This window comes from Rhinopithecus bieti, unplaced genomic scaffold, assembly GCF_001698545.2.
Source record: "Rhinopithecus bieti isolate Rb0 unplaced genomic scaffold, ASM169854v2 scaffold_7967, whole genome shotgun sequence".
NCBI lineage: Eukaryota > Metazoa > Chordata > Mammalia > Primates > Cercopithecidae > Rhinopithecus > Rhinopithecus bieti.
Window position 1 is genome coordinate 2,524,081 of NW_016806112.1, and position 25,221 is coordinate 2,549,301.

General features: G+C 45.6%; 1 protein-coding gene across 2 annotated transcripts in view; it reads left to right on the plus strand.

Moving 5' to 3' along the window:
* Positions 1-21,309, plus strand: part of NR6A1 (nuclear receptor subfamily 6 group A member 1) — a 263,630-nt gene extending 242,321 nt beyond the window's left edge. Inside the window, exons 6-11 of one of the 2 annotated variants that reach the window (XM_017874775.1) lie at positions 2,564-2,718; positions 4,392-4,619; positions 6,568-6,822; positions 16,555-16,676; positions 18,864-19,016; positions 20,944-21,309. In XM_017874775.1, the coding sequence (XP_017730264.1) occupies positions 2,564-2,718; positions 4,392-4,619; positions 6,568-6,822; positions 16,555-16,676; positions 18,864-19,016; positions 20,944-21,032 (1,002 nt within the window). In that variant the 3' untranslated portion in view covers positions 21,033-21,309. The remainder of the gene's footprint in view (positions 1-2,563; positions 2,719-4,391; positions 4,620-6,567; positions 6,823-16,554; positions 16,677-18,863; positions 19,017-20,943) is intronic. The other variant, XM_017874776.1, reaches the window with a different exon arrangement.
* The last annotated feature ends 3,912 nt before the right edge of the window (positions 21,310-25,221 follow it).

Sequence of the window (25,221 nt, forward strand, 5' to 3'; positions counted from 1 at the left end):
CCTGGGCGACATAGCAAGACAGACCCTGTCTCTACCAAAATAAAATAAAAATTTAAAAAACTATTATTGTTACTGGTATGAGCCAAGAGGCAACCACTAAAAGGTTTTGCATTTTAGAAAGATCATTCTAGCAGGTAGAAATGGTTTGTGAGGAGTGAGGTGAGGATGAGTGAAACTGAGGGAGAGAGAAAGCAGTTAGAAGGTTTTTACAGAAGTACAAGTGAGAGATACAGATAATAGATAAGGAAGAGCAATGGCAGTGCAGATTGAGGGGATATAATAGACTCAAGAGATATTTACTCGGTAAATTTATGGGATTTAGCCAGGTAAATGTGAGAGAATGAAAGAAAGGTGTTCAGAATTGTCTTAAAACACACACTGATGATGTTTGGAGGATTTCCTGTCACATGAGCACAGCATACATTCAGTCAGGCTGTGTGACTCCCAACTCTGCTGTATTTATTCTTTTTTTCTAAAACATTTTATTCTCATTTTCAAGTCAAATGTATGTCTTATAAATTCTTTTGTTTTTTGGTCTGGACTAATAGCTGTTCTTTTTTATTATGGCAGAAGTAAAAACCATATAACATGAAATCTACCTTTTAAACAAAATTTTAATCATATAGTACAGTGTTGTTAACTATATGCACACTCTGATATAGCAAATCTTTAGAACTTTTTCATCTTACGTGACGGAAACGCTATACCCATTAGACAGCAGTTCCTCATTTTCCTCTCCCTTTGCCCATGGCAGCCACCATTCTACTTTCTGCTTATAAGAGTTTGACTACTTTAGATACCTCATAAAGTGGAATCATGCAGTATTTGTGCTTCTGTGACTAGTTTATTTCACTTGGTGTAATGTCATCATGGTTCATCCTTGGTATAGCTTATAATGACTTCCTTCTTTTTTAAGGTGTTTTATGTCTATATCACATTTTCTTATGCATTTCTCTGTCATCGGACACTTACATTATATTCACTTCTTGACTATTTTGAATAATGCTGCAGTGAACGTGGGAGTGCAGATATCTCTTCACAATCCTGATTTCAGTTCTTTTGGATAAATACCCGTAGGTGGGATTGCTGGATCCTATGGTGGTTCTATTTTTACCTTTTTTGGGAACCTCCATGCTGTTTTCCATAGTGGTTGCACCATTTTACATTCCCACTAACAGTGCACAAGGTTTCCATTTCTTCATGTCCTTGCCAGCACTTGTTATTTTCTGGACTGTTTTTTTTGTTTGTTTTTGGTTTTTTTTGTTGTTGTTGTTGTTGTCTTTTGCATATAACAGACATCCTAACAGGTGTAAGTTAATATCTTCAAGTTTTGATTTGTATTTTCCTGATGATAAGTGATGTTGAGCATCTTTTTATATACCTATTGGTCATATGTCTTCTTTGGAGAAATGTCTGTCAAGTTTCTTGTTCATTTTTCAACGTGTTTTGTTTTGTTTTGTTTTTGTTACTGAGTTACGGGAGTTCCTTGTATATTGTGCATGTTGACCGCTTGTCAAATGTATGGTAATATATTCTCCCGTTTCATAGGGTATCTTTTTACCCTGTTGATTGTTTCCTTTGTTGCACAGAAGCTTTTTAGTTTAATGTAGTCACACTTGGCTGTTTTTGTTCTGTTGTCTGTACTTTTGGTGTTGTATCCAAGAAATCACTGCCAAGACCAGTTTTATGAAGATTTTCCCCTGTGTTTTCTCCAAGAAGTTTTATAGTTTTAGGTCTTATATTTAAATATTTAATCTATTTTGAGGTTGACTTACTTCTGTGAACGGTGTAAGGGTTCGACGTCTTTTGGGGCGTGGGGGCGGGGCACGTGGATGTAGTTTTCCCAGCACTATTTGTTGAAGAGAGTATCCAAAATGTGGTGGTAGAAAGCCTCACAAAGGACATGACATTTGGGGTTTTTTTGTTTGGTTTTATTTTGTCTTCTTTTGAGACAGGGTCTTGCTCTGTCACCCAAGCTGGGGTGGGTTAGTGCGATCATGGCTCACTAGAGCCTCAGTCTTCTGAGCTTAGGCCAGAATCTCCTGCCTCAGTCTCTTGAGTAGCTAGGACTACAGGCATGCACCACCAGGCCCAACTAATTTTTCTATTTTTTGTAGAGATGGGTTTCACCATGTTGCCCAGCTGGTCTTGAACTCCTGGAACTCCCAAAGTTTTGGGATTACAGGCATGAGACACCATGCCTGGCAAGAGGTGACATTTGAATTGAATCTTAAAGGACAAGTAGGAGATTGTCATTGAGGAGTGGTGTTTCAGGGTTAGGAAAGAATAGCCTCAAGGACAAAAAGGAGTTGAAAGAACCTCGAGGCTTCATGGCTTGAGAGTAGTATAAATAAGTAGGAGGAAGGCCACGAAGGGCCATGGTGCCAGGAGGAAGGAAGGCATGCCGTCCTAAGATTAGTGAGAGGCCCGGAGTATGGGGATCGAGGAGAGGGAACCTAGGTTTCTGGGAAATACTATGAGATTTAAATAAGCTCTCAGTCCTGAAGAAAGAACAGAGAGTGTCTTGAGCACCCATCTAACATGTCTCAATTCCTTGTCAAAGATATCAGAAGAAGAAATCGAAAGGATCATGTCTGGGCAGGAGTTTGAGGAAGAGGCCAATCACTGGAGCAACCATGGTGATAGTGACCACAGTTCCCCTGGGAACAGGGCTTCGGAGAGCAACCAGCCCTCACCAGGCTCCACACTGTCCTCCAGGTGAGCTTTAAGGCAAACCCATGATCATCATCTAGGGATCCCCCACCAAGGGGAGACCCACAGAAAACCTCTGGCTGAGTATCCCTGCCAGGCTGTCTCAGCCATTGTACTGTTGCTCCCTCAGACTCTTGGAGTAGGGGTCAGGATGATTGAAAACAGTGTTTCCCAGCCCCTTTTATGCTAAAGACCTTGAAAATGTCAGTGGTCTCTTCTGCAGACTGATAAAGTGCTGTAGCTTCTATCCATGCCCATGTATTCTTCACCTAACAGAATAACATTTTTAATGTAGCCATTTTCTCTCGTTTATTTTATCACTGAAACAAACCTTTTTGACAGTTTTGAATTAAACTATAATTTATCTGCGTCACAAGAGTCAATGTTTTTCACTTTATAAATTTTAAGAAACATTGAAGGCTTTTTAAGCCAGTCAAATTTGCTGCTATCAGAGAATACAAACTTAGAAACTCTTGATTCAAGCATATCTTTAGTTAGTTGTCAAGTGTGAAATAGAGCCTTCAGCTATTAGGGAAGGTTTCCTTTCCCCAGAAACCTTTCTTATAGGATATAGATTGACAAACTTTTTCTGCAAAGGCCAGATAGTAAATATTTTCAGCTTTCTGGGCCTAATGGTTTGGAACTCAGCTTCTCCATTCTGCCTTTGTAGTGTGAAAACAACCATGGCCATGGACAGTATGTGAACCAGTGAGCATGGCTGTGTTCCAAAATAGGCAGTGGGCTGGATTTAGCTTGCAAACCAAAGTTTGCCAGCCCCAATTATAGGCGATACATTTAGGCAAAAGCTGGAGGATTTTTTTTTTCTTAAGAGATGCCAGGCATGGTGGCTCACACCTGTATTCCCAGCACTTTGGGAGGTCAAGGTGGGTAGATTGCTTAAGTCCAGGAGTTCAAGACCAGCCTGGGCAACATGGCAAGACTTTTTTTTTTTTTTTAATTAAATACTTTTTTATAAAAAAGAGATGAAGTCTTGCTATGTTGCCCAGGCTTGTCTCAAATTCCTAGCCTTAAGTGATCCTCCCACCTCAGCCTCCCAAGTAGCTGAAACTGTAGGTGCACACCACTGTGGCTGGCTTAGATTTTTTTTTTTTTTGAATTAGTTGACAGAATGGTTAGCTTTCTGCAAGAAAGAAAAGAAGGCAAAATCTGCCTTTCTCTTCATATTTAATTAAAGCCTTTATCCCATTCAGGTGTCCCTTAGTTTGTTCCTTCCTTGGACTATTTAGGGGGTTGTTGCTGCATGCCAGGTTCCTTGCTAGATGCTGGATTTGTTTTGTAGCCTAGCCAGGCACTTAGCCTGTCTGTGCCTTAGTTTTCCTAGCAGTAATATATATACCCACTTTGCCATCTGTTAAAAAACTGTCCAGACATGGTACCTATACAAAGAATTCATTCAACCAATATTTATGCATTACCTACTCTGCCGTGCACTTAGTGTCCAGTGGTGACCCTGACATTCATATACCCATAGAGTCTTTTTCTCACAGATGGGAATCTAGTAGGAGAGACATGAATTTAACTATTAATTATGCCCCCTGGCTTGATGAAGACCCAGACCTCATGGCCAAAGAATACCTAAAGTCACCTTCTGGCTCACTTCCTTTGAGTAATTACTAGACTTGCCATGGCTCTGTTTGACGCAAGACTTTTCTCTCCAGTAGGTCTGTGGAACTAAATGGATTCATGGCATTCAGGGAACAGTACATGGGAATGTCTGTGCCTCCACATTACCAATACATACCGCACCTTTTTAGCTATTCTGGCCACTCACCGCTTCTGCCCCCACAAGCTCGCAGCCTGGATCCCCAGTCATACAGTCTGATTCACCAGCTGTTATCAGCCGAGGACCTGGAGCCACTGGGCACGCCCATGTTGATCGAAGATGGGTGAGTGAGCTCCGCCCTTCTTGGCCCCTTGCAGTCTCAAAGTGTCCTGACCCCACACCCACTCACGTCCCTGGCTGCTATACCCGTGGCTTCAGAATGAGTTGGGCAGATAATGACTCAAGCGTCAGGGGACAAATCTGTGCTAATCTTTGAAACCAGTGATCCCTTATTTTTTCCTTAAGCATCATTTCTCATAGAGTTGAGGTTACTTTCCAGTTCCTGTGGAATTGAGATAGAAGGGCCTTTGTTTCTGTTTGGGCCTAGGTAAGCCAGGTCCTGGCATGGGTCGGAGCACTTCCGTGATAGAGATGAGCAGTAATTCTGGGGATAGTCATATATCAAATATAGGCTCCTTCACAAAGCCCTAGCTGGTTGTAGCCTGTCTGCACCCCTCACCAGCATCCCCATGGCTAGCCTGGTGGCACGTGACCACTTTAGGTGCAGACTCAAATGGGTGGAAGGAGTATTCTTCCAGTCTTTAGTCAGCCGTATGTGAGGCGATGATAGTTCAGCCTTCGGGCCCACCCATTGCTGCATCCATTACTCCTTTGGCCTAGAGCATAAGCGAATGTGTGTTACCAAGCTTAGACCTCCAAGGAACATACCCTGAGATTTCCTAAGCTAGGCTCCAGTTTCAGAAGAGGAGATTAAAATATCTACCCACAAGGAGGTCACACAAACCCTTTATAAATCTGGATGTAGGAAGCCGGGCATGGTGGCTCATGCCTGTAATCCCAGCACTTTCGGAGGCCTAGGTGGGCAGATCACAAGGTCACGAGTTCCAGACGAGCCTGGCCAACACGATGAAACCCCGTGTGTACTAAAAATACAAAAATTAGCTGGGTGTGGTGGCGCGTGCCTGTAATCCCAGCTACTCAGGAAGCTGAGGCAGGAGAATTGCTTGAACCCGGGAAGTGGAGCTTGCAGTGAGCCGAGATTGCACCACTGCACTCCAGTTCTGGGCAGCAGAGCGAAATTCCGTCTCAAAAAAAAAAAAAATTTAGATGTAGGAGTGTGAGGAAAAGTCTTGGCAAGGGGCCTTGAGAGGAAGAAAGCTGAAACTCTTGGGTCTGTGGGTCTGTGCTCTCAAAGGCCCCTTTTATTCCAGCTTTAGCTTGAAGGAAAGGCTGAGCAATACTGGTTCCTGAACTCACCACCAGGGGGTGGAGTGAGAGCAGAAAAAGCTTCTGAACTTGTTCTGTTCTCTTCAGCGGTCTGGATGTGAGGCTTATTTTTGTCCAGTTCCTTTGTTGGGTGGGCATCAGATCCACCCCATTGGAGTTCCATTGCCAGAACTTGAACAGGAGTGACTGGGATTTTTTCTAAGACATGGAACATTAGAGGACACCAACAATAAAAGTCATATTCCCTGACAATTGGACACTTTTTTTTTTTTTTTTTTTTAAGACAGTCTTGCTCTGTCGCCCAGGCTGGAGTGCAGTGGCACGATCTTGGCTCACTGCAACCTCTGCCTCTCAAGTTCAAGTGATTCTCCTGCCTCAGCCTCCCGAGTACTTGGGATTACAGGCATGTGCCACCACACCCGGCTAAATTTTGTGTTTTTAGTAGAGATGGGGTTTCACCATGTTGGCCAGGCTAGTCTCGAACTCCTCACCTCAAGTGATCTACCTGCCTTTCTTGGCCTCCCAAAGTGTTGGGATTACAGGCATGAGCCATTGCACCCAGCCAATTGCACACATTTCTAAGTCTCCTTTCCCCTCAGCAACCTTTCCTCACCAGACCTACCTCTCCAGCCCTGAGCTTGCTGTGCGCCTCAGCCCTCCCCCTTTATCAGAAAATCACACTGAATGGAACTGGAGACCCGTGGGCATGGAGCAAGGAGCCCATTGCCAGGGTCCCTTTGTGCCCTTGGGACTACCTTTTCTCTGTACCCTCATCCTCACCCTCTGACCAATGGAAGTGATTTTCCCCTGTCCCTGCCCCTCAGATACGCCGTGACACAGGCAGAACTGTTTGCCCTGCTTTGCCGCCTGGCCGACGAGCTGCTCTTTAGGCAGATTGCCTGGATCAAGAAACTGCCTTTCTTCTGCGAGCTCTCAATCAAGGATTACACGTGCCTCTTGAGCTCTACATGGCAGGAGCTAATCCTGCTGTCCTCCCTCACCGTTTACAGCAAGCAGATCTTTGGGGAACTGGCTGATGTCACTGCCAAGTACTCACCCTCCGATGAAGAATTACACAGGTGAGGGCTCCTGGCTGGGGAGGAAATATCAAACAACCAAACCATTGTCATCTCTGTAAGGCAGAGTTGCCTGGCCCTTCAGAGGATAGAGGATAGGTACTACACCACATAGGCCTAGATTTGAATCCTCACTCTGCCACTCATTAGATTGTGACCTTAGCCAAGTCTCTGATCCTCAGGTTCTGAACTGGTAAAATGGAGTGACAGGCCGGGCGCGGTGGCTCAAGCCTGTAATCCCAGCACTTTGGGAGGCCTAGACAGGTGGATCACGAGGTCAGGAGATCGAGACCATCCTGGCTAACACGGTGAAACCCCGTCTCTACTAAAAATACAAAAAACTAGCCAGGCGAGGTGGCAGGCGCCTGTAGTCCCAGCTACTTGGGAGGCTGAGGCAGGAGAATGGCGTGAACCTGGGAGGCGGAGCTTGCAGTGAGCTGAGATCCGGCCACTGCACTCCAGCCTGGGCGACAGAGCGAGACTCCGTCTCAAAAAAAAAAAAAAAAAAGGAATGATAACAGAATTTCCCCAGTAAGATGGTTGTTAAGAATAAATTTTATGTATTCAAGCTTAGCAGAATGCTAAGCTGTAGTTTTTTAAAAAATTATTTTTTGAGACAGAGTCTCACTCTGGCACCCAGGCTGGAGTATAGTGGCACCATCTTGACTCACTGCAACCTCTGCCTCCCTGGTTCAAGTGATTCTCCTGCCTAAGCCTCCCAAGTAGTTGGGATTACAGGCGCCTGCCACTGCACCTGGCTAATTTTTGTATTTTTAGTAGAGACGGGGTTTCACCATGTTGGCCAGGCTGGTCTTAAACTGCTGACCTCAAGTGACCAACCCGCCTTAGCCTCTCAAAGTGCTGGGATTACAGGCATGCGCCACCACACCCAGCTGATCTTTATTATACTTGGATTACTGAGATAACGCATCCAGGAAAAACAAAAATCTAAATTCTGCCTACAAGGCAAGAGGGGCTCTGAACTGGAATTTACAATCCAGGAAAGAGACTTAGGGGTCATTTTGGTACCTATAGTGTGCCAGGCACTAGGCTAGATTTGTTTTTTTGAGACAGTGTCTCTGTCACCCAGGCTGGAGGGCAGTGGCGCAATCTTGGCTCACTGCAAGCTCTGGCTCCCAGGTTCACGCCATTCTCCCGCCTTAGCCTCCCGAGTAACTGGGACTACAGGCACCCGCCACCATGCCCGGCTAATTTTTTATGTATTTAGTAGAGATGGAGTTTCACCGTGTTAGCCAGAATGGTCTCTATCTCCTAACCTCATGATCCGCCTGCCTCGGCCTCCCAAAGTCCTGGGATTACAGGTGTGAGCCACCGCTCCCGGCTTAGGCTAGATATTTTTAATTGTCTTCTTTCTTTCTCACAGCCTCCAGCCTTATAGGTGGTGGTGTGCCTATTTTATAGATGAGAAAACTGAAGTTCAGAAAGAGACTTCCCCATAAGGGTTTGGGATTTGAATCCAGAGCCTTAGATTTGAGCATATGCCTGCCAGGCTGAAAAGCTTGGGTTCCTTGACTCCATATGAGATGTGGTGAGATATTGAAAGCATAGGACTAGAAGACTGAGCTGTTCTCTTTGTCATTTTCTGGCATAAAATTTTATCCCAGCTGGCCAGTATCCTTATAACCTCCTTGTCCAGAGTGGGTAGTCTCCCTGCTGTTCTTGGGCCTGTCCAAGCACACTTTTTACTCATTTACTTTGCAGACCTGGAGCACAGGGTGACCATATTTTCTGACCCCTAAAATCAAGACAAATGATCTGCTGAGATGACTTTCTGCCGTGTTAATTAATCCATATGAAAAGTCTTATAGCCAGGCATGTGGCTCACACCTGCACATCCCAGCGCTTTGAGAGGCCGAGGCAGGCGGATCATCTGGGGTTGGGAGTTCGAGACCAGCCTGACTGACATGGAGAAACCCCGTCTCTACAAAAATTAGCCAGGCGTGGTGGCGCATGCCTGTAATCCCAGCTACTCAGGAGGCTGAGGCAGGAGAATCGCTTGAACTTGGGAGGTGGAAGTTGCAGTGAGCCGATATTGTGCCATTGCACTCCACCCTGGGCAACAAGAGCAAAACTCCGTCTCAAAAAAAAAAAAGTCTTGGCCGGGTGCGGTGGCTCAAGCCTGTAATCCCAGCACTTTGGGAGGCCGAGACGGGCAGATCACGAGGTCAGGAGATCGAGACCATCCTGGCTAACACGGTGAAACCCCGTCTCTAGTAAAAAATACAAAAAACTAGCCGGGCGAGGTGGCGGGTGCCTGTAGTCCCAGCTACNAAAAAAAAAGTCTTATAATGCTTAGTTCGTATTTAAATAGACATTTCAATAAATGACCTTTATTGGCTAGTTCAAAATACTGGAAGTCATGGGATTCCAGGGCACCAAGAAGGAGAAAAGAAAAGGTGCCCCTGGCTGGGTGCGGTAGCTCATGCCTGTAATCCCAGCACTTTGGGAGGCCGAGGTGGGCGGATCATGAGGTCAGGAGATCGAGACCATGCTGGCTAACACGGTGAAACCCCATCTCTACTAAAAATACAAAAATTAGTCGGGCGTGGTGGTGGGCGCATGTAGTCCCAGCTACTTTGGAGGCTGAGACAGGAGAATGGTGTGAACCCAGGTAGGCAGAGCTTGCAGTGAGCCGAGTTCGTGCCACTGCACTTCAGCCTGGGTGACAGAGCAAGACTCTGTTTCAAAAAAAAAAAAAGGTGCCCCTATCCATGAAAGCTGGAGAGGGGAAAGTAGCAGCCCTTACACTTTTCTTCACAGAACTGGGGTCCATCTCCCCTGCCACCCAGTTGTGGCATAAAGACAAACCAAGGCTCAAGCAGAGAACAGTGCTTTGAGACCTGCAAGGGCCCTTTGCACAGCTAGGGGAGGGGGGATTCAGCTTGCTGACTCTCTGTACTTGTTTTCTAATATTTCCTTATTAATGATGCTTACTGGCTTCAGGGTGATCTATAAATGACAGAGTTTTGAACCCATTTGGCACTCTGTCTGGTAAACAGAGCTATCTGATTTTGCAGTTGACCTAACCCCTTGTCCAGAGCCTCTAATTCATTGTTTCCATCAAATTCCTGTCTCCTGCTGCATAACTCTGCTCCATAGGGGTGTTTGGATAGCAGTCAGTCTGCTCTGATGCTGTCAGGGTTTGCAGAGCTGGCCCAAGGAGCCCAGCCTCTCTGGGTGTCTGGAATCTACCAGTTCAGCCTGGGACTACAGGATCAGCCTTTGGACTCCACTCCTGAGTAATGGGTTTGCCCAGGCCCTCTACAGGCAGGCAGGGGTCACTGGCAGTACAGGGTTCTCTTTGGTTTTGAGCTTCATAAGGCATCCCACCTCACTGTAGCCAGGCCCTTAAGCCCCAAGACCAAGGCAAAAGTCAGTAACAGCAGTAGTGAGGAAACTTCCTTCCTTGGTAGGAATTTTTCTAATCAAGGAGGATCTAAAGCTGTACTGTCCACTATGGTAGCCACTAGCCTCATGTGGCTTTTAAAATGTAAATTTATTAAAAATAGAAATTTAGTTCTCATTTGCACCAGCCACATTTCAAGTGCTCAGTAGCCACTTGGCTAGTGGCTACTAGTACAAATAAAGATCATTTTTATCATCACATAAAGTTTTATTGAACGTTGCTGTCTTTAGAATGTGTGTTGCTGCTGAGCTGTCAAGTGGGTTCTGAGAATAGGAAATGGATTTGTTGTTTGGACTCTACTGTGGAATCCATCGATGGAAAAGTAACAGTTAAACTTCAACACGTTAGTTCTGATTCCATGGCCATTTACTGAGTATCGTGTGTTTTGTGGGGAGGAAGCTGGGATCACAGGTGCTGCAGACATGGTTTCTGACTCAGAGTCCATATCCTTCATTTAGGGGACTGGGAGGCAAAAAGAAGCAGATACAACGTACAGTGCAGGGTTGTGTTGGTGGAGATGACGGGGCATCTGAAGAGAACTGTACAAGCATAGACCGAGGAGTGAGTTCGCAAGGTCAGGGAAAACTTAAGAGAGGAACAGACATTTGAGCTGCACCTTGAAGTGGGTATTTCTAGGTACATTGTAGAGAACAGGAAGGTGGGAGATAACACAAAGTCCTAGAAGTTAGAGATCCTGGATCGTTGCTATGTGCAGGGAATCAAAAGCAATTCTGTGGATTTAGGGTATAAAGAGAATGTATCTAAGACAGAGAAATGAGGGGAGAATTGACTAGAGAGAAAGATACAGGCAAGGCAGGCCATGGAGATGCTCAAATGTCAATCTAAGTAATTTGAGATTTGTTGTGTAAATAGTATTAAGTCTTGGGAAGTTTTTAAGTGAGGAATTACACAGGTTGCATTTTAGAAAGATTTCTATGGCAGTAAAGTTCAGGATGGATTGGCATGGACAAGACTGGAACATGGTGGCTGGGTAGGAAGGAGGCTGTTCCATAGCCCAAATAAAAGAGAACAAGACCTGGACAAAGCAGAAGTGACTGTGGAGACAGAGAGGGGAGCACAAAGCCAGGAGATGTCAAGGAGATAAAGTCAGTGGGACTCCAGTGAGTGGAAAATGTTGGGGATGACTGCTGAGTTTTTGGACTAGCCAGGCAGGTGGGCACCAATTTTCTTAGCCAGGATGAAGGAGCGGGGAAGAACAGGATGGGAGATGAGTAATGAGTTTGGTTTGGGTGTCTGTGGAGTCTGAGATGCATGTAGAACTGCCTAGGAGGTCATAGGAAGTGGAAGAACCTCTGGAGTCAGGTTAACCACTGGAAAGCAGTAACCTCTCTGCTAGAAACCCAGGTTGTGGAGTCTGTAATTGGCCATAGCACTCTCCTACCTTGCCTGCTACTGCCTTGCTCCCACTCCCCCAGATGGCCTTTACTTCTTCACAGCTCTTGAGTGCAAGTGAGTTCCTGCTGTCATGGAAAGGCTTTTCCCAGATGATACATGATCACCTCCTTTTTCTCTTCTCAAATATTGAATCAAATTTATGGTGCCCATATTCCTTAATCAGACTGTTATCAGACAGTGAACCGGGTGAATTTGATTTAAAGCAGATTGTAGCACCAGCCAGTGACTGCTCCTGGCCCTAATCAAGACTCCTCTCAAGAGAAGATGCCTTGAGCTAGATGGGCTTTAATGGGCACTTCTATCTCGTGAGCACCAGCTCCATTTCTGCCAGATCTCTGGAAAGTTGCCTCCCAGCTTCCTTGCCTAACTATAAGGCTCAGGAAACAGGCTTTTATTTTTGCTACAATAATGGGAGAGATGATGATGATGCTGTTTGTAGTGATAACAGCTAACAATTATGCCAAATTCTGTCTTAAGTGCCTTACATACATTATCTGTTGAATTCTTACTGCTACCTTGTGTGACTGGCACTAATATTATCCCTGTTCTAGAGATGAGGAGCATGAGGTTGAGAGAGGTGAAAACTAAAGGCTACAAAGCTAGAGAGAGATGGAGCTAAGTTTATCACCTGTATCTGTTGTGCTCCAATGCCCAGCCTCTTTAACATTGCCTTGTACTAAATTCTTATTTTCCCAGAGCATTTTCAGAAGGTTTGACTTTCTGGAATTTGTCCTGAAACAAGTCTTGGTTTTCATCTTGGAGTCTGTACATGGGTGCTGAGACGGCAATTTCTCTAAGGTTGTGGCTGATGGCCACTCCCGGGGGTAGGTGCATTTAGATGAATGAAAAAGAGACAACTGAATCTCTCAGCCCCCTTAATGGGACATAACTTACATAGTGTCAGTTTGAATTGCTGACTGAATGGTCCAGTGGTTTGGGGGATCCTGGCAGGAATGTTTTCCTTGTCCCAGCCTGCTTGTGTAATGGGAACCTAAAAGAAGAATGGGTGTGTTTGTCCAACTTTCTGGCTTTGAATGCTGATAATTTGTAGACAGTGAATACAGGGGCATTAAAACTGGAGTGGGCAGATGTGGAGGAGGCACGGCTACAGGCAAAGGCAGGCCCATGGAACAGAGAACAACTTTGTTTATCAAGGGGTGGGATGCGGGGTGTGGAGGAAAGCTTTGCAGTCAGGCTGTGGAGACTGAGTGGGGGCTGCCGGGCTGGCTGCCAGCCCCCACCACTACTGGGGGTCCATGGTGGCTGCCTGTTGGAGGAATTTTGGAAAAGAGGGATGTGCTGTCCCAAGAGAAAGGGCAGATCAGGGCATATGGACAGGCCAGGCACTTGCAAACTCCTTTGTGTCCCTCAGGTTAAGAGTCAGCCAGGAACAGGTTTGGCACTCCTGGCTAGGGGTCTGGCTGATAGCCACACACCTGCAGGGTCTAGAGTGCCAGAGTGAACACTTGGGGTAGGGGGTTGCTGATTAAAGGACAGAGCATTATCTTTGCTTGCTACATACTCCGCCACCAGACAGATGCTGACACTGCCTCTCCCCTTGTATCCTCCTTTTTTATGCCCTGCCCCATTTCATCCCCACCCTTCCAGGCAGATACTGAAAGAAATTGGCAATAAAGAACTTTTTTCCCACTCTCAAGAACATAAATATCCAACAGAGTGCTATGATGAGGAGTGGTCTTCACTCCCAGGCATACCGCCTCCTGCAAGTCAGCATCCTGGAGGTACTTGCAGGGACAGTTCTGTGCACTGTAGCAGACCTGACATCCTCCCAGGGCTGGGCCCTGCTCTGAGTTGCTGTGGGGACACAACTCCTGAGGTCCCCCGTGGTAGTATGTGGTTAGCCTTTTCCAGGTAGCAGCTAAGAACAAGACAGAATCAAGGGTGGGCAGTGTAGTGCTGAGGAAAGTCCATACGCTTGGAATTAGAAAACCTAGGTTTGAACATTGACCTCACCACCACTACCATTTACTTCCCGTGCAACCTTGGGGTAGCCACCTCTTTTTCTGCTTCCTCATCCCTAACATGGTGGTGATACCATGTATCCTTCCAGGTTATCAGCAAGGTAAAGTGTAAGAATGCATATGAAAAGGCCTAATACATAATAGAGACTCAGTAAATAACTCCCTGAGCCTTCATTTCCACATGTGAACAAAGGGGGTTATGATTTATATCCATTCTGTGAATTTATTGGGAATATCAATAAGATTAAATATCTGTAGAATACTTAATGTGCCTGGCAGGTAGCAAACACTCAGCGAATGGTAGAATGGTAGAAATGGTATTATAGGTTGGTGGTTATTGTGGTTATTCAATATGAATCTATCGGCCAGGCTGGGAACATATCAGTAAAGTTGTAAAAGCCATTGGGCCAGGTACGGAGAAACTGAGTCAGCCATAGTAGCTCAAATCAGCTAAAAGAATCCCCAGCTCATACTGGGAGCCATGCCAAGGCCGAAGGTCAGAGTTCCAGATTGCATGTGCAGTCATCTCTCAGTATCCATGGAGGATTGCTTCCAGGATCCCCATGGATACCAAAATCTACAGATGTTCAAGTCCTTCATATAAAATGGTGCAGTATTTGTGTATAACCTATGCATATCTTCTTGTATATTTTAAATCCGCTCTAGAATCTTTATAATACTGGATGTAATATAAATGATGTAAATGCCATGTAAATAGTTATTACACTGGTTTTTGGTTTGGAAGAGTTTCTTGTTTTTTTTTTCTTTTTTGGGTTTTTTAGTTGGTTGGTTTGGTTTTGTTTGTTTTCCTGAGACAGGGTCTCACTCTGTTGCCCAGGCTAGTGCAGTGATAACAGTCACAGCTCACTGCAACCTCCCATGTTCAGGTGATCCTCCCACCTCAGCCTCCCGTGTAGCTGGGACCACAGGCATGCACTACCATGCCCAGCTAATTTTTGTATTTTTTGTAAAGATGGAGTTTTGCCATGTTGCCCAGGCTGGTAGCGAACTTCTGGGCTCAAGCAGTCTGCCTGCCTCAGCCTCCCAAGGTGCTTGGACTACAGGTGTGAGCCACTACATACAGCCATTATACTGTGTTTTAAAAATTTGTCTTTTTTATTGTTGTATTGTTTTTTTAAAAAATATTTTGATGCAGTTGGTGGAACCCAGAGATATAGAACCCATGGATACTGAGAACTAGCTCTGCCTGCTGCTGAGGCTCCCCTTGGTGCTTAAAAAGGGCAGGAGCTTCCGGCCCCAACCAGAGCCAGGCTTTCCCCAAGCAAGAGAAAGTGTCCTGCTTGTCCAGGAAGCCAAAGCCTGCAAAGCCTTCAGAGTTAACACAGAAAACAGTAGATTCCAGAAAGCAATAGTTCATCCCCAGGTGTTCTGGACCCTACCCAGATAGGGCCTTCTTGGCCTGGCACAGGGCTGTAGTGTGCAGATCTGAAGATGTCACCAGGAAGCAGGCCTGAAGCTAAGCTGCTTCTCTTTGTGACTGAGCTGTATCTGAGGCCCATCTGGGACCCACTGCCCACTAGCCAGGCCACTCCTAGAATGACTCAGGCCAGACTTGACCTCATCTTTTACAAACTCCTGCTTCCTGGTTAAGTGTTTGCCTCCTTGGTTTGATGGTATCTCCATCTCTGGTATGAAGTATACCCAAAACATTAATCCCCTGGGCTGGCCTAGCCTGGGGCTCTGTTGCCTAAAACTTGGTCTTTCCCCAGAGAGCTCACTCCTAGACCCAAAGAAAGGAGCATGGGGCCTTTGAGCCCCCTCTGCTAGGATATACCACCTTAGATATTAGAAAAATCAAGGCCTTGGGTTCAGGTTCCAAATTCCTACTCTGTCACCAATTAACTGTGTATTTGTGGACCAGACCCCTCCCTTCTTTGAACTTCAGTTGCTCATCTGTACAGTGGTGATGATTATCTTACCCAGCTCATAGGGTTGAGAGAATTAAATGTGATAATGCTCACAAAGTGCCCAGCACAGAGGATGGCGTGATATGGAAATTCAGTTAACATTTTCCTCCCTCCTGCTAAAGTCAGGGATGCCAATAAAAATTTTCACTATGCAGGCTGGGCGCGGTGGCTCACGCCTGTAATCCCAGCACTTTGGGAGGCCAAGACAGGCGGATCATGAGGTCAGGAGATCAAGACCACCCTGGCTAACATGGTGAAACCCCGTCTCTACTAAAAATACAAAAAAATTAGCTGGGTGTGGTGGCACGTGCCTATAATCCCAGCTACTCGGGAGGCTGAGGGAGGAGAATCGTTTGAACCTAGGAGGCGGAGGTTGCAGTGAGCCGAGATCGCGCCATTGCACTCCAGCCTGGGTGACAGAGCGAGACTCCATCTCAAAAAAAAAAAAAAATTCGCTATGCATAACCTCAGCTCTGCTGGAAGCAGTTAACATAAGCAAATACAATCAGCAGCTTTTTTTGCAGTGTGGCAGAGTCTCACATAGAGTCACCATGGCAGCTGCCATTGATACCAGAGACTCATCTCAACAATAGCTGTATCTTAATAATGTTGTATTTCTCCACATTTATATCCCAGACTTTCTTTGGCCCTTGTTAGCCAAAGAATGCAAGCATTATCATTTTGCAGAGGAGGACCTCAAAGCATAGGGGGGTCAGATGACCTTGCCAAGATCTCATAGCTTGTGTGTGATGGAGCTGGATTTGAACCTAGATTGACTCTACCTGACCTTGGGAGAAGCAGCTTGCATGAGCTACATTGGCCTGTAGACAAAGCATGGATCTGCCTGTACTTCCCAAATGGCTTTGGATCCCATTTCCCCCAAGCTCAGCCTGTTGAAGGAGCTGTAGGAGCTCTTTGGCTGCCCTTTCCTGGCCCCTACTGGTATCACAACCAACTGTTAACACCTATGTCTGTTCCCCAGATTTAGTGATGAAGGGATGGAGGTGATCGAGCGGCTCATCTACCTCTATCACAAGTTCCATCAGCTAAAGGTCAGCAACGAGGAGTATGCTTGCATGAAAGCAATTAACTTCCTAAATCAAGGTGAGTGGCTGGGGTGGGAAAAGGGACCTTTGCAGGGGCCAGGGGGGTCAGTGACATTTGATTTGCCCTCCTGTTTCACCCCTCCTTACCCTCAGGACTATCACGCAGAATCCATCACACCATTTAGGTTTCAATCCAGGAAGACTTGTGCACCCCCTTGTCATCACCCTGACCCTTTATAGTACAGGGAATGCGGGAATGCTTTGGATTTTTTTTTTTTCTCCAAACTGAAATGCCACAATCTCTATAACTCATAGAGGAAGGAAGAGGATTCGCTTTGTTTAGTCAGTTTTAATGCATTTGCACACAGATACCAAGGACAGTACATGCGTCATTTTAAATATGTACCAAGTTTACCAGTGACTGAAGAAGAGCAGAGTGACTGATGAAACTATTGGAGATAAGGCCTCTGTAACAGGCTGGCAGTGGTTCTGACAGCCCCTTCAGGGCAGAGCAGGGGTGCACAAACACACACACACACACACACGCATATCAAGCATGACTTTTAATTAAAAGAATGCTGGGCCAGGCGCGGTGGCTCACGCCTGTAATCCTAGCACTTTGGGAGGCCGAGGTGGGTGGATCACAAGGTCAGGAGATCAAGACCATTCTGGCTAACATGGCGAAACCCCGTCTCTATTAAAAATACAAAAATTGGCTGGGCACAGTGGCTCGCGCCTGTAATCCCAGCTACTGAGGAGGCTGAGGCAGGCGAATGGCGTGAACCTGGGAGGTGGAGCTTGCAGTGAGCCGAGATCTGGCCACTACACTCCAGCGTGGGTGACAGAGCGAGACTCCGTCTCAAAAAAAAAAAAGGAATGCCAGATGTGATTTATGTGGAATATTATCTGAAAGGGGCACTTGGCAGCTGCTGGTAAAACCAGTATAGGGAGGAGGGTTGTATTCTCTTTTTTGCAAAGTAGCTAATGTGTACTCTGCTCCCATAGTGGCACTGGGTTGTTCTGCTGCCTGTGGCATTGCAAATGCCTTCGTCCTGTGTCCTGTTTCCAGTCCAGAGTTCCGCTTCTCTTGGCCTACTCTCACCCTACATTGGCCAAACCTCTTCCTACTTCTACACCATTCATGCATTTATCTGGTGTTCTGCATGTCTCCCTTAGGCCAAGCCCTGTGCTGAGCATTAAAGACATTGAAAAAACTTAGACTCCAGGTCTCTGGCCTCAAGAAGTATACATTCTGATGGCACTTGACATATTACTTGTGCCTCAGATGGGGGGAGAACAGTAGCAACTTCTTGAAGGAGGAGAAATCTGAGCTGAGCCTCAAAGGGTGGGTAAGATTTATATATAGACATATATAGCTCACTATATGGATGGGTAAGATTTATATATATACACATATATAGCTCCCTCTCTCTATATATATATATAGCGAGAGAAATCTATTTAGAAAAAATGGAGGGGCCAGACACAGTGGCTCAGGCCTGTAATCCCAACACTTGGAGAGGCCAAGGTAGGAGGATCACTTGAGCCCAGGAGTTTGAGACCAAGCCAGGCAACATAGTAAGACCCATCTCTACAGAAAATTTAAAAAATTAGTTGAGCATGGTGGCACACACCTGTAGTCCTAGCTTCTCAGGAGGCTGAGGTGGGATCATCTATTGAGCCAGGAAGTCAAGGCTGCAGTGAGCTGTTGATCGTACCACTGCACTCCAGCCTAGGTGACAGAGTGAGACCCTATCTAAAAAAAATGGAGGGACAGCCCAGGAAGAAGATTAAGAACAGAAGCGCACAGGAGGGTGTGTGTGTGTGTGTGTGTGTGTGTGTGTGTGTGTGTGACAAACCTGAATGTGTAGGTATCAGCAGGGTTTCTGATTGGTTCCAGCAAAGGGTAAATTTAAAGATATTGTAAAGGATTAATTTGGAAAGGTAGGTTATTCAGTCATTTGTTTAGTATTTTCTCGTATTCTCTGGTTGTTTTGGGAGTTTGGTATGAAGTTGAGAGAAGCCCTAGCCCTCGAGGGGCTCTGTCTGCTTACTGTCCTCTGTAGTTTTTTCGTCTCTCTCTTATTTCTCTTCCCTTATGCAGAGCTTAGTTCCTCCCTATCAGAGAAGATCCGCTGTTGTGTCAGTGTTTAGTAACTTAGTTGAAAGATGCACATATTTGAGCTGGTGTTTCTTCCACATTAGAATGCCCATGCCTATATGTTTTTTTTTTTTTTTCCCACAGATATCAGGGGTCTGACCAGTGCCTCACAGCTGGAACAGTTGAACAAACGATACTGGTACATTTGCCAGGATTTTACTGAATATAAATACACACATCAGCCAAACCGCTTTCCTGATCTCATGATGTGCTTACCTGAGATTCGATATATTGCAGGTAACATTCTGGGTCTTGGGCTTCCAACCCTTCCTTGCTTCTCTTAGCTTGTGAAGGGAATGAGGCAAGCAGTGTTTTCAGGGTGCCCATTCCAGCCCATCACCAGCTGCATGAAAGAGTTCTCACCCTTGCCCTCAAAAAAGGTCTGTTATAATGAGAAGCTTGCATTTTCCCTAGAGAAGAGAAGTTAATTTCCTGAGCTCTTATGATGTGCAGGGTACTTTGTGGCCTTATATCATTTAATCTCACACCAGTCTCTGCTGGTGGTTGGTGATATTATAGCCATTCTATGGATGAGGAAACAGAGGCTCAGAGTATCTCAAATTAACTTAATTTCTTGAATTGTGTACTTTAAATGAATTTTATGATACATGAATTATATCTCAGTTTTTAAGATTACCTTCATTTCACAGAATTGCCCATGAGCTTTGAGGGATCATTTATTTAAAGTGGTATCTTTAGCTAGGCACAGTGGCTCATGCCTATAATTCCAGCTACTCAGGAGGCTGGGGAAAGAGGATCAGTTGAGGCTAGGAGTAAAGACCAGCCTGGGCAACATAGTGAGACCTCATCTCTTAAAACATTAAGATAAAATAAGAATAGGAAAAATAAAGTTTAAAATCCTGTATTTGCAGAGGAATTTTATGTATTGGGGGGTGTGTGTGTATGTATGTATGTTTTTATGTGGTCTTGACCCCTTCTGAGCTTCCTGACATTTAAATAGGTCTGTTTCAATATAAAATCCTGGCTTTTTTGCTTGTTGCTTTGCTTCATGTAGTAAATATTCCTGTTCTGGCTGTCCAGCACATACTGAGGGACAGCTCAGAAATGTGACCTGTAGACCAGGATTCTTCCTATACAATTCAGCAGTACAGTTTGTTAATTCAACATAAAATTCTAGAGAAAGCAATACAATTTTAAAGGAAAATATTTCAATCTGACAAGGGAATTTTTTTTCTACTTCTTGGGCCACAAAGCAGTCTAGCAAATGTGATCTGGGCCTAAGCTATTGGAATTTTGGCAATATTTTGACAGTCTGTCTCAGTATTTTCTAAGCTAGAGTTTACCACATGAGATATTAAGCAGGTACTCTGTGAAGTAAAAGGAAGTCAACAATTACACACCACTCTCCTCCATAGAACTGAGTCCTCAGCCTTGGCGACACTTCCAATCACCTGGAAAACTTAAAAGAAAAAAAAAAATCAATGTTTGAGTTGCACCTGGAGAGATTTTGGTTTAATTGGAATGGGGTGGCGTCTGGAGATCAATCCGTGTTTTCAAACAGCTCCCCAGGTCACTCAGAGGTACTGTTTGGGAGAAGAAACACAGCCTTAGGTATTTACAAATTATACTAGCACACTGAATGCTCTGAGAAGCCCTTCAATCAAGAAATCTGTAAAGCTCTTTTAACCCTGAGTTTCTCAAATGTATTTGGCCTTTTACCCCACTCCTTTTCCCCTAGTACTTTTATTAACCTATTAAACCATTCCGAAGTGCAATATTTTATAGAATATTACTTAGAAAATCTACCGGGGCTTGAGGGGGTGAAGAAAACAGGACAGAATTTTCTCAGACTACCTCTCAGTTTCAGATTCCTTATCTATAAAATGAGGGTAAAAAGCAGTACACAGAAATAGTGTGAGAATTCAATGAGTTAATGCATTTAACCACCTAGAACAGAGTAAGTATTCCCTGAGCAGTAGAATGATGATGAGTTGGCACCATTGCTAGGCTCCCTGGGGGACCCAAAGGGGTCTGGATGTTAGGATGTTAACACAGTGTGTCCGACCTTTGTGATACTCCTGGCACGTCTCTTGCCCCAGTCACTCAGCAAGGTAATACTCTCCCTCCAGCAGTCCAAGGAGGCTGACTTGCCTGTCCACTAGAGTGACCACTGCTAACTCTTCTTCTCCCGCCTTGTTCCCAGGAAAGATGGTGAATGTGCCCCTGGAGCAGCTGCCCCTCCTCTTTAAGGTGGTGCTGCATTCCTGCAAGACAAGTGTGGGCAAGGAATGACCTGTTCCCAGCGCCCTCCTCAGGCCAACCACAGCGCCTTGGGTGGGCAGGACAGGCTCTGGAGGAAAAAGCCGGAGAGACCAAGATGGAGTCTGTGGAGCAGCGTTTCCCATTGCCTCCATAGCAAGAAGAGTTTTTGTTTGTTTGTCTGTTTTTTTAACCTCATTTTTCTATATATTTATTTCACGACAGAGTTGAATGTATGGCCTTCAACATGATGCACATGCTTTTGTGTGAATGCAGCCAATGCATTTTCTTACAGTTTACAGAATGTGAAGATGTTTAATGTTACAGTGTTGTCATTGTTTAGAAATAGTTCTTTTGTATTTTGAGGGAGAGGGTGGGATGGGGCTAAGATGACTATTTCCATAATGTTGACAAAGATGACTACCTCAATGGAAATGGGGGGTGTGGCCATCCCTACTTTTTCCACATTTTCTCAGCAGACTCATACATTTGTCTGTCAGAGAGCAAATTGCCTTTTTTAGCCACAGAATTGCCAGATAAAAGGGCACACTGTAAAGGGGCAAAGTGTTATTAGGAGATTTACTAAGCAAGGTTGGTGAGCCGGCAACAGGGCAGGAGATGAAGATTGAGCCATGTCCTTTCCTTGGAAAGCATGAAAATTAAGAGAGTAGGGCACAGTGACCATATTTAAGGCAGGTATCCTTCCACCCAACAAGTCCTAAGGGCAGAAAAATTTCTTTTCTCACACATTGCTGCCCTGCTTACCCCCGCACCACCATCACTGTCTACCACTGTGAACTTTCCATCTAGGCAAAGTCCTGGCAATCAGTTGATCCACAGGACTCGCCTCCCAGCTCCCTTGGGGCCCCCAGGTACCTAGTTTCCTTACCTGGATCTCCTGAGGCCCACCTTCCTCCTTCCTGCTCCCTCACACATTTGACTTCCTATTGGCCCTTTGAAAAACCAGCTGAGCAGAATGCCATATTCTGAAGCCTGGTGCCCACTACTGATTTATTCTCCTTTCACCTTATTTTCTTCAAAGGGTAGTAGGGCAAGGCCAGACTGCAAAAAGAATAGACACTCCCCTTTTGAAATCTCCTGTTCCTCTCCCCTCCCCTTCCTATACCATACCCTCAGGTCTAAATCCAAAACTTAAGGCTTTTAAAAAATACAGTGAGAAGGACCATTCACCTGTCTGCTGACCAGAAATGTTGCCCCTAAGTTCTTCTCCAAGTTCTCCTTTTCTCTCCAGAGTGAGACCAGTTTTCCTCAGGGACCCAGAACATAAAGCCCAAGGCCTAGAGTGGCCCAACTGCCCCTTAGTTCAGCAGTGGACTGGCCAGCCAAGGCCTGGAGGGCTGGAGCCAGAAGCACCTGGAACGGAAGGGGGGCTTTAAACTACCTCAGGTTCCTAATGGCCCAGCTGCTACCTCTGCAGACATGGCCTGGACTCCTTGATCTCTCACTACCTGCCCCACCTCATCCCAGGACGTGTTCCTTACCCTCTTGACTTTGGCCAGCGCCACACCAGGTCTGTCTTGGAACTCTTTCAGGTGCTTTTCCCCTTTTCGCCTTAATGTAGCAGTTGTCCTGCCTACACCCAGGTACCTTCCACAGCCAGTGTGGCAAGCAGACCACTTAGTTGGCTGCATGCCTGGTTAGGTTGGAGGGGCCCACGGCACCTCCTTCCGCCTATTTAGTTAAAGGCTGTTTGCTCTCTCCCCAACTCAACCTAGTGAAGCTACCCAGGAGGCCACCACGTCGTGTGCGTACTGGGTAGTCCATGCCTGACTGTAATTGTTTCTTTCTGGTGAAATGTTACGGGTACCCACAGAGTGATGATTGTGGCCCTTGATGGATCTGAAACTCAGAGTGTGACTCCTCAGTGCCGTTTGCCCAGTTACTCTGAGAAAGAAGAGACATGTTCCTCAGGAAAAGCTCCAGCTAGCATGGTTTTCACGTCAATGGGAAGATTCTTGTGTGTTCATGTGTATCAGTTTATTTCTAAGTTCACAATACTTGTTCCCCTGAATTTTTTTATTTAACCAACTAGATCACATTCTTTGGCCACAGGTCAGACTCTGAGCTGCTTTCCTCCAGATCAGGAAGGAGACGCATATCACAGACCCTTTCTCTAAGACAGCTCCTGTGTACAGCATCGTTCTTTGCTGAGGCCTCCATCCGTCCAATTATTATTTTTGAAATTGCTTTTCAAATTTAACATTTTACCTGTTGTGTTGGGTGTCAAAAGAAATTGCTCTCTGATGAGGCAAGAACATGTCTCTCCAACAACGTAGTATTGAACAGAGCAAGTTGTTAATTTGTGGAGTAGGGGAAAGGTTCTGCAAGTTGCCATTGTACAAATCCAGTTTTACAAATGTTTGCAGCAGATTCCACAGAACAAAGAGCCCATTCATTGCCGAGAGCCCTGCAGAATCTCTGAGCCAAGTGGCCGTGTGTTCCGAGCTGGAGCCTGACCTGTGGACCATCTTTAATGTCTTCTGCACCAGTCCTTTTATGACATGGGCTTTTTTAAAACAGGGTAAAGTGAATGTGTTGCATTGCAAACTCAGGTATTATGAGGAGAAGGTAGGAGTGTAGCTAGCAGCGTGGAGACATTAGGTCATCCACTAGATGTATTTGTGAATTTGGTTTGAAGGACACAGAGAAAGGTTGGAGGGGGAGGTTTGGTGTGTTTATTTTTTGCTTTCTTCCCATAATGTTTGGTTAACAGGTAGCCTTTTTGCTAGTGGAGGGAGAGAAAACTTGTACATGTTTTCTCTAATTTCTCTCTCTGCCCTCTCTCTGATCCCCAGCGAGCAAAAGCACTCACTTTGAGTGAGAATTTTGTTCTGTTTTTGTTTTTTGTTTTTTTTGGGTTTTTTTGAGACAGAGTCTCGCTCTGTCGCCCAGGCTGGAGTGCATGGCGTGATCTTGGCTCACTGCAAGCTCCGCCTCCCAGGTTCACGCCATTCTCCTGCCTCAGCCTCCCGAGTTGCTGGGACTACAGGCGCCCACCACCACGCCTGGCTAATTTTTTTTTTTGTATTTTTAGTAGAGATGGGGTTTCACCATGTTAACCAGGATGGTCTCGATCTCCTGACCTCGTGGTCCACCCGCCTTGGCCTCCCAAAGTCCTGGGATTACAGGTGTGAGCCACTGCGCCCGGCTGAGTGAGAATTTTATGCCATAAAATACGACTCTGAAAGCTACATGGAAAAGGAGAATCTCACCTCCTTGCACTACGTTAAAACATGCAAGCCTTTCCCTCCCTCTCCTTTTTGATGTTTTCTTGTCCCAAGACAAAAGTTTGGCATCTTGGAACTTATTCACGGTCTCTGGCTGCCTTTGTAGACTTTTGGAGTCCCTTGCAAGGTTTGGTGGTCTTGCCCTTAATCTGGAGAAATTCCCCAGAATCTTTCTCAAAGGGCTCACCCTGGCTCAGAGGACACCCAGCCCCTATGCCCCACTCACAAGAGAGGTGGGCAAGCCCCCAGGGATAGGAGGAAGTAGGCAGCATCCTCCCTGTCCTGTTCCCCAGAACCAGAGCAAGGAATGAGGAATCCTAAGGGTTTCTGTGGCGTCATTGAATGTCACCCAGTCCACATCAGCCTGCCTGTCCCCTGCCACCCTTTTTCAGGGAGGTGAGTACCTGCCATGGTCAACCGTCACCAGATCCTTAAAATCCTGGGCTCAGTCTGAGCTAGCTGTGTTGCTCTGTTAACCATTTCCTACATTCGTTTGTTCATTTTGGATTTCCTGGGGGAATGGGACTGATGGAGACAGACAAACCCACTGTGGGCAGCGACTAAGCCATGTCCAAGGTTGGTCGAATTAAGGGAACCCTGTCCTCTCAGCAGGACAGAAAGCTGAGCTGTGGTTCCAGGCCCTCCTCTCTGGGCCCCTGGTATATATCTTTTTTCCTTGTTGCTTTTGAAATTTTTGCAATTGTTTTAAGAATCCAGTCTTTCAGACCAGCCCTTTTATTAAGCTTTGAATTTTTTAATTGATTTTTTAAAGTAAAAAACAAAAAAAAAAACCCCGAAAACAAACAAAATTTAAAAAAACAAAAAAAAAAAAAAAAAAAAATGCTACTCTTACTCCCCTGCCTCCCGCTACCCCAGTCCATGAGAGTTCCCTTGCAGTCCCCTCTGCCTTTGCAGTTGATCATCCTCCCTTTCTGCTTGGCTTGAAGCATCTATGTCCAGTGTCTGAAATGATG